At 35.5% G+C, this 12893-nt stretch overlaps 2 protein-coding genes across 2 annotated transcripts; both read left to right on the top strand.

Annotated features, from left to right (window-relative positions):
- Positions 1 to 2367: 2367 nt before the first annotated feature.
- On the top strand, positions 2368 to 5124 carry LOC135947021 (uncharacterized). The gene is made up of 17 exons (XM_065495576.1): positions 2368 to 2771; positions 3167 to 3260; positions 3320 to 3391; positions 3441 to 3497; positions 3554 to 3625; positions 3701 to 3727; positions 3790 to 3864; positions 3923 to 3979; positions 4037 to 4075; positions 4143 to 4217; positions 4276 to 4332; positions 4389 to 4430; positions 4504 to 4578; positions 4640 to 4696; positions 4754 to 4792; positions 4857 to 4931; positions 4987 to 5124. The coding sequence occupies exons 1-17, from the start codon at positions 2677 to 2679 to the stop codon at positions 5095 to 5097; spliced, it is 1119 nt and encodes a 372-aa protein (XP_065351648.1). The 5' UTR covers positions 2368 to 2676; the 3' UTR covers positions 5098 to 5124.
- A 435-nt stretch (positions 5125 to 5559) lies between these two features.
- On the top strand, positions 5560 to 9231 carry LOC135946071 (uncharacterized). The gene is made up of 22 exons (XM_065494113.1): positions 5560 to 5619; positions 5678 to 5734; positions 5792 to 5830; positions 5900 to 5974; positions 6035 to 6091; positions 6168 to 6197; positions 6266 to 6340; positions 6401 to 6457; positions 6515 to 6553; positions 6620 to 6694; positions 6753 to 6797; positions 6855 to 6896; positions 6967 to 7029; positions 7089 to 7145; positions 7205 to 7243; positions 7308 to 7382; positions 7435 to 7491; positions 7543 to 7602; positions 7710 to 7734; positions 7792 to 7847; positions 7905 to 8019; positions 8074 to 9231. The coding sequence occupies exons 2-22, from the start codon at positions 5684 to 5686 to the stop codon at positions 8295 to 8297; spliced, it is 1356 nt and encodes a 451-aa protein (XP_065350185.1). The 5' UTR covers positions 5560 to 5619; positions 5678 to 5683; the 3' UTR covers positions 8298 to 9231.
- Positions 9232 to 12893: the final 3662 nt, after the last annotated feature.

The following is a 12893-nucleotide window of genomic DNA, read 5'->3' as shown; positions in this document are numbered from 1 at the left end:
TTAAGTGTATTAAATTTCTAGAGCCCTAATTCTGAGGACAAAAAATAATCAGGGCCAAAATTATTTAACTTTCTTTTTTTATTCCAGAGCAAAAGTTTAATAAAAAAATGCTTGATATACTTGTCCAGTATTATGTTAGTTTTTAGCAAAATATCTGTTTCTGAAACTAGAATTTAATATCCGTTTTTTTTTTTGTAAAAAGCGTAAAAAGACTTCTCTTCGGCGCAGTGGACACACTGATTGCTGCTGGCGCAACACACAGCGAGCAAACACTCTGATTATTGCAAGCACATCGCGCCGTTTGGATCAAGCAGAAGCAGGGAGCCGCACGTATATAGCCTTTCTCGTTCTGCAAACACCATTTATAAGAAAGGTCATCTCTTACAATTCTGACCCCCAAACATCGCACTGCTTGGATCAAGCAGAATTAGCAGAAGCAGGGAGACAACTCGTAGTTATTCTCGTTCAATAACTATTTATTTGAAAGGTCTATTTCAATCCTGACGCCCATATAGTTTATTTTCGCAAGGATGCCAAAAGAAACGATGATTAAGCCGGAAATCAACGAAATAATTAATGTGAGGGAATGCGTGCATGAGAGCGAGACTCTGGTTGTCTTAAAAGAATGCGGCACTGGAGGGGGCGAGAGAGAGAGAGAGAGAGAGAGAGAGAGAGAGAGAGAGAGAGAGAGAGAGAGAGAGAGAGAGAGAGAGAGAGAGAGAGAGAGAGAGTGGAGACGCGAACAAGTAATTAGTTTGGGGAGGGTCAAGTTGGAGGGTTTGCATAACGCGGGGGGCTTTCTCTCATCTCAGTTCTCAGGCTGAGAAGCAGAGGAATCGAGTGTTGCGACAAAGGATACATAATTATGTCCGTATTTTCATTGTATCAGTGTGGCATCCGTATTAAAAAATATGGGAAAATGGCTTGCAGTTGACAAGAGCGGTGGTATGACTCAGTAATACTATACATTCAAAGGATGTGACGCTTGCGTTTTTTTCTAATTAATTACGTTGTCTTGTAACATGAATCATGATACATCAATTGGTCAAATAAATAATCGATTATTATAATCAGCAATCGAGTAGCTAATAATATGTTTTAAAATTGGTTCCTAAAAGCAAGTATCTAATCGGTGTTATGTTACAACATTGTTCTTTATTTTTGGCATTTAAAAAAATCGATTGCAGGTTAAGAATGTCATTTTTTTGCAAAAACCATTTTTATCTGATTTTTCATAGAAATAATCTTTTGTGGAATGTTTGATAAGTGTTCGGTTTAAGTATAGACACACTTAAAAATTTAAACAAAGTCGCAGTGGGAAGTCAAAATCACTGATTGAGTTCTGTGCTCTTCCCTGATGATCTATATCCCCGCTCGCTAGCGCAATAGGGGTCGAGAGTTAGACTCAGGTGTAGGGGGAAAGGTGGCTCCTGCAGAGAGAGAGATTGGAAGTTAAGAGCTTTTTTTTTGCTCTTTTTATCCCTGTCCGAGGACCGGAGGACCGGGAAGGGCGCGCACTGCACTAGCACGAATGCTGAAACCCGGGTCCCAATAACACCGCGAACGGATAACATGGAATACAATCCAACATTTTGTATGGTTGGCTTTAGCAAGTGGTTCATCGAGTTAACTGTTTGTGGAATTTAGCAACAGTTAGTTATAACCTTTACGATGTGAAATAATGAAATCGCAGGACCAAAAAACAGTTAAATTTCTTATTTTGCCAAATTGCTCTAAAAATTAAACGATATCTGTCAAGGATTTTATCTGGATTTCGATCACTTTAGTCCAAATTTATCCAATGGTTTGCAAATTATGAGCTTAAATATTTCCTGTTTGCCGTTTACATTTTTTGTGAAAATCTGCTCCTATATATGGTTTGCACCTTTCCAGCATGCGTGATTTGGCATCACGGTACGAATGTCTAGCGTTTCAATGCAGTCCTCGGTGCGGAGGCAAGTGGCCCTTGAGTGGGCTGGGTCCCTGTGCGGCCTGGTGCGCCCATGTTATCCGTTCGCGGTGTTATTGGGACCCGGGTTTTAGCATTCGTGCTAGTGCAGTGCGCGCCCTTCCTGGTCCGAGGACAGGGATAAAAAGATGACAAAAAAAACTGTTAAAAGAAAAATCAACGAACAATCAATGTTAAAATTTGATCTATTTTTCTTGAGTTATTGTTTGTATCACGTTTTTTACAAGATTCCCTCTGTTAAACTGACTTGGAAAACATAATACTGCTGCTATAATAGCACTGCTATGCCTTCATGGATTTCGCCAATATTCAATAACATAACAGGACATACCGATTTAAAAAAAATAGTCATAATAATCGCGTTTTAAATGGAACTAAGATAATCAAAAAACAGTAGGTTTGCATGAAATGATAAAAAATAAAATCCATTTTAAAAATCTATCGAAATACTTAAACATTGATTATTTTTACTCATTTGATAGTCCAAACACCATAAGGGCTAAATAAAATATAATCGCTAGTCGGTTTTGCACAACCCTATGAATCATACACGGACGCATAGTATTTAAATGTTTTCTCCTCCTCCTCTCACAATCAGTCTTGATCTGCTATGTAACGCAGTCGAGTGCTTTCTGGTCCTCTTATACTAACCCACATTACTTTAATTTAAAATTGAAGTAGGTGGTTTTTTGCAATTAATCAGAAAAATGCTTCCTCGTTTTATTCTGATACTCGTCTGCTTGTTCTTCGCGACTTGCTCTGCTCAATACAACCAGTATAACCCGCCGTACTACCCAGATCTGTGAGTATTATTTCAATGTTCATATTACGTAGCATATAATTAAGCACGTACGATATTGCCGAACATTCACAATGGTGTCCTTTGATGTCTTCGAGATGTCTGTTTTTTACACTCGAAAAAGCGCAATATGTTTAATAAGTTTTTCTCTTCAACATTATAAACTAATTAAAAATATTCTGATAGAGTCAAGAAATATAATTCACCCATAATTAATTAATGTTTTTTCTCATCTTTGGGACTATTCTGCAATTATTAACGCTTATCTGCAATATTACTATTCTTTTCGAGTAATTAACTCTCAGCTCATTTCCATTTTCTCGGAAAAAGTAGCATGACTTTTAGCACAAACCACTTTCATTCCCTATAATAACATATATCTAAATTATCTCGATCAGTCAAGACGTGCTCAAGCCTCAACAAAAAAACTACGAATCAAGGTACAATGGAGAGGCAAGAAGCCAAGCTGCGAAGAACTTCCCGGCGCCTTTGGTGATTTATTATTCTTAAAAAACCTTTAGATTTTTGTTAAATTATCATTTTCTGTGTAGATTGAATATCAACCTACCATTTGGGAGTTAAATTTAGAACTGAAAACTCACCGGAAAAACACCGAATCAAATGTTTGTATTTTGTTTTCCATTTCGATCTAAGATTAACATTTAAATTTAGTTCCAAACTCTGTGGCACGAAATGGAGCTGATTAATAACCGCCAGATTAGTATGGAGGTGAGATCAAATAAAAATGTATCGATCTTTTACTCGTATATTTTTTATTTCAAAAGGATCAGGTGATGCAGAAGACAAAGAAACTTGTGCAGGAACACACAGAAAAATTCGTCCTTTTAATATCAAAGGTTTGTAGGATTTGTAAATATCTAGATTCAATTCTAGATTCAGTTTTCTTTTTATTATGAAAGTCTGAATTCCAGAAATTCTTGGGAGAGCTGAATAATCAGGTGATAATATCCATTTCCCACCTTTTAACTCCAGATTATATTTTCATATTATTAATTATTAGCTCGTGAAATTGAAACCAGACATCAACAAAATTATATCTCAACGAAATTCGGAACGAGAAGCAACCAAATCAAATGTAATATTTTGTCAATTCAGATATTAACATTTTTTTAAGTTTTTCTTTATCCTCACAGATCAACATGTTGCAAAATGAGTTTGGATCCCTAAAAAATGAGCAGACTTATTTCAAGGTGATTGGCAAATTTCAAAATTTCCCGCTAAATTTAATTGTCACTTTATTATAAAAGGATGAATTGCAGAGAGTCATAGAAACGATAAAGAAACAGGTAACAATATCCATTTTCCAACTTTCAACTCCAATAATATTTTTATTTAATTCATATAATTCATCAGGACGTAAAATCAAATTCAGACATCAACAAATTAAAATCTCAGCTGGATTCAGACCGGAAAGCGACCAAATCAAATGTAATATTTTGTCAATTCAGAAACCAATAAATATTTCAAGTTTTTTCTTCACTCTCAGATTACCACGTTGCGAAATGCGTTTGGAACCCTGCAAAATGAGCAAAAATATTTGAAGGTGATTCATTTTTTCTTCTTCTACCGCCCAAATAAATTTTCTCTATATTACGAAAGGCTGGCTTGCAGAAATTCGTAAAAGATGAGCTGAGAAATCAGGTGATTACATCCATTTTCCATTTTCCAACTTTCAACTCCAGTAATATTTATATTTAATTTATATATTCAACAGGACGCAAAATCAACTTTAGACCTCGACAAATTGAAATTTCAGCTGAACTCTGACTGGGAAGCGACCAATTCAAATGTAATATTTTAATTATCAATGCTGAAATCAGTTTTTAAAATTAATTTTTCTTCACTCTCAGATCACTACGTTGCAAAATAAGTTTGAAGCCTTGAAAATTGATCAGGATAATTTGAAGGTAATCGATTTATTTCCTATTTTCCCGACAAATTCAATTTTCTCGTTGTTATGAAAGGCTGCATTACCGAAATTCGTAGGAGAGCTGAAGTATCAGGTGATATAATATCCAATTTCCACATTTCTACTTCAGACCATATTTTCATTTAATTCATTAATAGGACGTGATATCTAAATCAGACATCAAAAAATTAAAATCCCAGCTGGATTCAGACCGAGAAGCAACCAACTCAAGTGTAATATTTTGTCAATTCAGAAATCAATGTTTTAAATTTTTTTCTTCCCTCTCAGATCACCGCGTTGCAAATTGTGTTTGGAACCCTTAAAAATGAGCAAACTGATTTTAAGGTAATTAATTTATTTCTTATTTTCACGAAAAATTCAAATTTCACTCTATTATGAAAGGATGAATTGCAGAAAGTCGTAGGAGAGCTTCAAAAGCAGGTGATGTTCTATCAATTTTCCAAATTTCACCCCTATAAATCATAAATTTTACTTAATTCATATAATTTATAAAAGGACGAGACATCTAAATCAGACCTGAACAAATTAAAATACCAGCTGGACTCAGACCGAAAAACGACCAAATCAAATGTAATATTAGTGTCATTTCAGAAACAAAATTTCAATTTTTTCTTTACTCTCACAGATCAAAATGTTGCAAAATGAGATAGGAACCCTAAAAATTGAGCAGACTTATTTAGAGGTGTGTGATTTATTTATTTCTTATTTTCCCGTAATATTAAATTTTCTCTTTATTATGAAAGGACGAACTGCAAAAAGTCAAAGGAGAGCTGAAGAATCAGGTGATAACATCCATTTTTCGAATTTCAACTCCATAATATTTAAATATAATTTATTAGAACGAGGATCAACAAATTAAAATCTCAGCTGGATTCAGACCAAGAAGCGACCAACTCAAACGTAAATACTTTGTCAATTCTGAAATCAATATATTTCAAGTTTATCTTTACACTCACAGATCAATATGTTGCAAAGTGATTTTAGAGCCCTAGACAATGAGCAGTTTTATTTGAAGGTGATTGATATATTTCTTATTTTCCTCCAAAATCTAATATTCACTTCATTTTGAAAGGATGAATTGCAAAAAGTCGCAGGAGAGCTAAAGAATCAGGTGATAATATCCATTTTCCAACTTTCAACTCGAAGTATTTTAATTTAATTTATTTATATGATTAAATAGGACTCGAAATCTACATCGGACATCCAACACTTAAAATCTCAACTGGACTCTGACTGGGAAGCGACCATGTCAAATGTAAAATTTTTTTAACTGTCAATGCTGAAATCATTATATTAATTTTTTCTTCACTCTCAGATCACCATGTTGCGAAATGAGTTTGGAACCCTAAATAATAAGCAGGATAATTTGAAGGTGATCGATTTATTTATTATTTTCCTGCCCAATCTAATTTTCTCTTAATTGTTTTTTACAAAATGCTGACTTGCAGAAATTCGTAAGAGATGAGCTGAGGAATCAGGTGATAAAATAAATTTTCCAACTTCCAACTCCAGATCATATTTTCATTTAATTCATATAATTCATTAGGACGTAAAATCAAATTCAGACCTCAACCAATTAAAATCTCGGCAGGACTCTGACCGGGAAGTGGCCAATTCAAATGTAGTAACATTTCAAGTATCAGTGCTGAAATCAATATTTAAAATTTTCCTTCACTCTCAGATAACCACGTTGCGAAATGTGTTTGGATCCCTGGAAAATGATCAGTATCATTTGAAGGTGATCGATTTATTTCCTATTTTCTCACCCAATTCAATTTTCTCTTTATTTTGAAAGGTTGCATTGCTGAAATTCGAAGGAGAGCTGAAAAATCAGGTGATTTTTATATAGTATCCATTTTCTATCTTTCAACTCCAAATTATCCTTTTTTTAATTCATCAGGGCGTGAAATCTGTATCAGACATAAAGGACTTAAAATCTCAGTTGGATTCAGACCGAGAAGCGACCAAATCAAATGTAATATTACAATTGTCAGTGCTGAAAAAAATATTTCATTATTTTTCTTCACTCCCAGATCAACACGTTGCAAACTGAGTTCGGAACCCTGGAAAATAAGCAGGTGATTTATTTATTTCTTATTTTCCCGCTAAATTCAATTTTCTCTTTATTATAAAAGGATGAATTGCAGAAAGTCGTAGGAGAGCTGATGAAGAATCAGGTGATATAAAATCCATTTTCCACCTTTCTACTCCAGGTCACATTTTAATTTATTTTTTATATTTCAATAGGACTCAGACATCAACAAATTAAAATCTCGGCTGGACTCTGACTGGGAAGCGACAAATTCAAAGGTTATATTTTAATTGTCAGTGCTGAAATCAAATGTTTAGAATTTTTTCTTCACTTTCAGATCACCGCGTTGCGAAATGAATTTGGAACCATGAAAAATGAGCAGGATAATTTGAAGGTGAGATCGATTTAATTCCGATTTTCCAGCGAAATTCAATTTGCTCTCTATTTTGAAAGGATGATCTGCAGAAATTCGTAGGAGACCTGATGAATCAGGTGATAATATCCATTTCACACCTTTTTCAACATCACTCAATATTTTTAAATTTTGATTTTTCAGGGCTCATCCTATAGAAGTGACATTCGTGAGTTGGAAAACCGTTTAGTGGCTAACCAAAATAGTTTGGCATCAAAGGTAAAACAATTTAGACGGAAACCTAAATTTAATTTAGCAATTTTTTTGTCAGATTGATGGAACACAAATCGGAATACAAGCACTGAAACAGGACCAGGACACCTTAAAGGTGAGTTTTTCTGCAGTTTAAATTTTTAAAATAGTTTTATTTCGATTTCAGAGTGAAGTTAGCGACGCAAAGCAACAGTTTAGGAACCAGCTCCAGCAATTTAATGAAACGGTAAAAATTGTTTTACGGATTCGTATAAAATATAAAAAAAAAATTGAGCTTTCCTCTTACCTGCTGTCTTGATTGAAAATAAATGTTTGTATTTTTATTTTTCTTAGGTGGTGGAGCTATGCAAGCAAAAGCGTGAGTTGCAAATTATTTTAACTGAGAAGGGAAATTTTATTTTCATTAATCTTTCAGGATGGGTCGTGTCTACGCTGGAAAATGGAAAAACGTATCATTTTTCGTTGCAAAGAGTATAAGCTTTCGTTTTTAATGAACATTTTAGAAAATTTTAAAATCTTTTTGCGTAGAATACGTGGTACATGGCGAAGACGATCTGCGAGGATAAAGGAATGCGTCTTGCTAGTCCGAAAACTCAGGAAGAAATCAGTCTTTTGCATAAAAAACTGACGGAGCTGGAGCCAGGTAAATTTGAAGTAAAAAAGCACTATATTGTTTTTATAAATCTGTTGTTGTCAGATGATGCTTTTTGGCTTTCTGCGTCTGATGCGGCAAACAAAGGCGTCGAATATCAGTGGCTGGATGGAGAGGTGCTCAACAGTACCTTGTGGGGAAAGGAAAGGTTACCAGACGACGACGGAAAGGGTTCTGCATTCTGCGGTTATATCAGGAAAATTCATGAAGTTAAATTGTACAAGGATAAATGCACCCACTTAGCCAATTTCATTTGCGAGATGCAATAATTTTATTATTCACTGATTTTATTTGAAAAACTTCAACATATAAACTGATTGTACCCTAAGAAAACTCTTATAGCGTTTATTTTCTTCGTGCGCAGGCAACCTAGTTCGAGCTGACCGTATTTATGGGGGTTATGCTCATTAAAGTTATTGATACAGCGTCAGGGGAGAAGCACGCCGACGTTTTGTCTCGAGTCTCGAGGGTGGTAAGAAAAAAATGGGATATACAAATGCGATGCAGATTGGTGTTTTGGATCAAATGCATGTCAATAGGGCAGCAGTGCCAATAGCATATTTTCCCGCGATAAAACAACAAAGTGCTTTCGTATTCGGTCGGTGATTTGAATTTCCGATTGTCCTCTACGGACGTCAGAGACTGTTTTGATTTACATGAGAATCTCTTGGTATTTTTACACCTACTACTATGCTGCATAATTCAGGAAGATTTCTTCATATCTGCCATATTTGCATTAAATTTGATATTTTTTCTAAATTGGACAAGGACTCATTTACAGAATGCTGCGTAGCCTCCTAATAAATTAGATTGGTTGCCTGTCGAAAATTTTACGGAAATCCCATAATTATTAGAGCTATGAATTTTGAATTTTGTTGTGTTTTAGAGGTTTTTACACATTATATTTTAGGCCAAATTTACAAATTTACAAGTTTTTCAATTAAAATGGCACTTTCCCGAATAGATGTTTAATTTTGTTGAAATTCCGATGAAAATGTCATATTCTTACAAAATACTGCTCTGAGTGCAAAAACAAAAATGTTTTTAACCTACAAATTGAAATAAATTGTATTTTATGTATCAAAAAAAGAAAATTAACCAAAAACTTTGTGTAATTTTTTTCTCTTTTTATGGGAATTTTGTACGTCGTTTTTATCTTATTATACCGTCTGAATCGTTAATAAACAAACCTATTGTGTGCGATTAAAATGGACAAGGCATGAGTTTTATTTATGATTTGCGAGAATATTAAATTTACAAGAGCAGCAACATTTTCTTTGCTGAATTTTTGCCCAAAGGAAAATAAAAATGTCTAAAAATGGCAATAAAACTGACACTTGGCTATAGTGTAACAATTGTTGGACTGTAACACCAACCTAAAATAATTTTTGTCAAATGATAAAATTGAGATAGTTTTCCTGACGTCAAATATAAATAGAGGAACATTTCTAAACGCTTTCAGATGATTTTATTTTTTGTTGCAGTTTAAGCGACGGCTAAAATTCACAACCCTATAATTTTAATTTAATTTTGAAAGCTTCACACTGCTGGATAGGATAGATGATATATTAAAACAAATGGAAATTGAAAACCTTGGAAATTTTCGGAAAAATCGGTCCTTATTTATTAACAAAGTTTATTTATCCCTGTAAAAGGCCTCCTTCAATTTAATTTTTTCTACCTCTTTCATCCTAACTATAGCCAATAAAGTTTTACGATGTGATAAAGCACAAAAGAATCTAAAAATTTCCTTACCAAACGCTGAATGAGGCTCACTTAAGTGGCCGAGCATAGCCGCGAAATCCTTGGATTTTCCAGATAAGATCGTGAATAATGCGATGGAAAAATTAAAAGGCTTTGTTGCAGAGCGTACGTATTAAGAAGGGGGACTTACGAATTCGTGCCAGATCTGGGCTAGCGATACGCTGCTATAAGGAGGCGGTCGGTCGGTCAATTCTGCGGTCTGGGGGTGGGCAGGCCACGGCAGGCCAGGCCAGGGGTGTCGTGACCTGCCTAGCTGGCCAACGGCTCTCATGAATATTTACAAAGGACGCACACACACACACACAAATCTCTTGACCTCAAAACGCGAGAACGCCTTATTTCTGCTTCCGTGCGGCTATTTTCCGCTGGAAATCGCGCGCACGCAAATATTTTTTATTATTTTTTCGAGGAGAATTGCTTGACTGATGGCTGACCACGAATTTTGTGAGTACGAGCCATCACCTTGAGCAAATAATTAAAAAAAGGATTAATTAAGCTCTATATGTGATACAAGTTTTATCACCAAGGACACTGTTCCAGCTAGATTGTTGATATAATAATGAAATATGCAGCCTAGAAATTATTTTAACCCCTCCGGCAGTTTCTGAGGGTAAAAAAACCACCGATCATTCAATTTTCATCGTATCACTATTCACTTACAACATTTTATGTCAGACACAAAAAATTAAAGACCGTCTTTGACGAAGTTTCTGAGCACATTAATCGATTTTTGAGGGTCGAATTAGGTAAAGTGAATAATTTTGCCAACCAAAAAGTCCAGCGCAATGTGCGTAGCTCAAAGCTCAAGTAGAACCTTTTTTCCCGCCAAAAATATGAACCTATATGCGAGAAATGCGCATGCGTCAGAGCTGGCACACGCCAACCGCCGGCTGATAGCAGCTGACGTGACGCCTCTCCTCGGCCACATCAGCCCTAAAGCATGCGCACTTCTCGCATATAAGTTCATATTGTTTTGGCGGGAAAAAAGTTCTACTTGTGTTACGCACAATACGCACGTCGCGCTGGACTTTTTGTTCGGAAAAAATATCCACTTTATCTAATTCGATTGGTGTTCTCAGAAACTTCGTCAAAGACGGTCTTTAAAGATGCCGTTTTTGAGATATTCGAAATTGAATAAAATCCGAGTTTTCACCCTGATTTATCGGGACATTCCGAAACCTCTATAGGACCCAAACAACTTATACCAATAATCAAAATGATGCTCAGACTATATCAAATCTCGTGAAAACACCCAACTTTTGACTTAAAATCTTATTTACATTTTCAGTCAACAAGGCAGGTCGATTACCAGTTGATTCGAGGAATCCATTAAACTTCCCGAAGATTTCTTAGAACAATAACCTAGTCGATTGACAAGCCGGTAAGTTCGAATTGCAGCTCGGCTGACAAGTTGAAGGAAGGCTCTTCGTGCTCGACGCGATTGATTCCCCAATTCATTTCGCGAGAGCGGAAAAATCAATGGGGTGTGCGCCCTGCTCAAGAGAAGGAAGAATATTTCTCATTAAATTTGCCGCCTCTCTCGCGCGCGGTTGCATTTATGGGAAAAGTTTCGCACTGCTTTTCAAAAGAGATTGATCGTAGAGGCGCACTAATTCCCAAAAGTCGCAATGACCGGTTTATGTGCGTGTTGCGTGCAGCCACGGCGTCGAAATGCGAAACACTTTAAAGGCAAACTTCTCGCATTTTTATGGCGATGCACATTTTGGTGCAAATCGAAAATAAATTGGAAGCGGCTCGTGGTTTTTGATCGACCGAAAGAGGAAGGAAATTGAATCTTGCGAGGCAATCCCATTAATTCTATGGCTGTTAAGGTCGAGAATCGAGAAACAGGATTTATAGATTGTGTGTAGCATGCCTAGAAATTTTCAGAATAGGGAATCTTTTATTTTTAGAGATCCAAAAGAGTTAAAGGTTGAGTCAGGGGAATACTGAGAAAATTAAAATTACACGATCTGATGATTTTTAAATTCTGAACATGCTGACCATACCATCAGAACTGGTAAAAATCAAACCCTGGCGTCAGGGTAGCCCTCAAGCGGTCGATGTGTAGCCACTTTAATGACGCCTGACGGGCTCTGTATTGGCTCGATCTGCAAGATCTGCACACCGTTAGAACGGCCAAGTCAAGATCTTTTAGAATATGTGCAATTTTACCCTTTTGAAGTCATCAGGGACCAGATTTTTGACACATCAGGGTGTTACATAAATAATTTTATTTAATTTTTCAGTAATTCAAATATTTCCTCTAGATTCTAGTTTAAAATGTTGCGTGTAAAATCTGTTCTTTTTAATTCTGATGATTAGACGTGTTCTTTGAAATGAAGTGTCTGCTTGGCTGACCCAAATGCAAATAACAGACAAATAATAACGCTGGTCAGTCTGACCAGACACGCATGCCAAGCAAGCAAGCAAGGGAAAATAGAAAATAGGTTGCCTCACGAAGCGTCACACCCCGCATGAGAGCAAAAGCATGATGCATGCACATTACGCGGCTATTCTCGTGATCGAACTCGCACACCTGAATGAAATTTCGATTGTTTATAATTTTATTTCAACAGAGACACGGAGAGCAGAGACTTTGACGTATTACTCACAGAAGTGCTGCGCATTTTAATTTTGTTTCGTTTGCTAAGGGTAAAATCCTATTTTTTTTTGTAGCTTTAATTTTTAATTGTTGTGTATAATTAAATTGTTTACAAACTTTTTTAAATTTTATTCAAAATTCAGATGGTTGCTTAGCAAAGTTTTGACTATTTATGTTTTAATCCGGTGACTCTGAGGAACCAAAATATTTTTTTCAAATGAGAAATATCGCTCCTGTAGTAACAAAATTGTTTAAATTTGGACAGGAACAATTTTATTCCGTGGAAAAATATTTTTAATATTTACTTTTGATGCTAAAATCCAAAGAATAGTAAAAAATAAGAATATATACCGTTGAAAGTTCCCAATTTACATTTTATTTTGCCAATTGGGCACACCGCCACGAGTTGTGCTCATTTCAAGTCTATTTATTTCGTAAAATACCGGCCGGGTATTTACATACTTCAAAACTTTCGGATAACAAGAAGTTTCAAATG

The sequence above is a fragment of the Cloeon dipterum genome, chromosome X (assembly GCF_949628265.1).
Source record: "Cloeon dipterum chromosome X, ieCloDipt1.1, whole genome shotgun sequence".
NCBI classification, from domain to species: Eukaryota; Metazoa; Arthropoda; class Insecta; order Ephemeroptera; family Baetidae; genus Cloeon; species Cloeon dipterum.
The sequence above is the reverse complement of the archived record's forward strand: the minus strand, read 5'-3'. Positions and strand labels throughout refer to the sequence as shown.

Bases quoted from the DNA above. Each gene is read 5' to 3' on its own strand.
- LOC135947021 (XM_065495576.1), top strand. From the start codon at position 2,677: ATGCTTCCTCGTTTTATTCTGATACTCGTCTGCTTGTTCTTCGCGACT. The intron at 3,728-3,789 runs GTGATAATATCC...ATTAATTATTAG, and splicing joins TGGGAGAGCTGAATAATCAG to CTCGTGAAATTGAAACCAGA. The intron at 4,218-4,275 runs GTAATATTTTGT...CTTCACTCTCAG, and splicing joins GGAAAGCGACCAAATCAAAT to ATTACCACGTTGCGAAATGC.
- LOC135946071 (XM_065494113.1), top strand. From the start codon at position 5,684: ATGTTGCAAAGTGATTTTAGAGCCCTAGACAATGAGCAGTTTTATTTG. The intron at 5,831-5,899 runs GTGATAATATCC...ATGATTAAATAG, and splicing joins CAGGAGAGCTAAAGAATCAG to GACTCGAAATCTACATCGGA. The intron at 6,092-6,167 runs GTGATCGATTTA...GCTGACTTGCAG, and splicing joins ATAAGCAGGATAATTTGAAG to AAATTCGTAAGAGATGAGCT.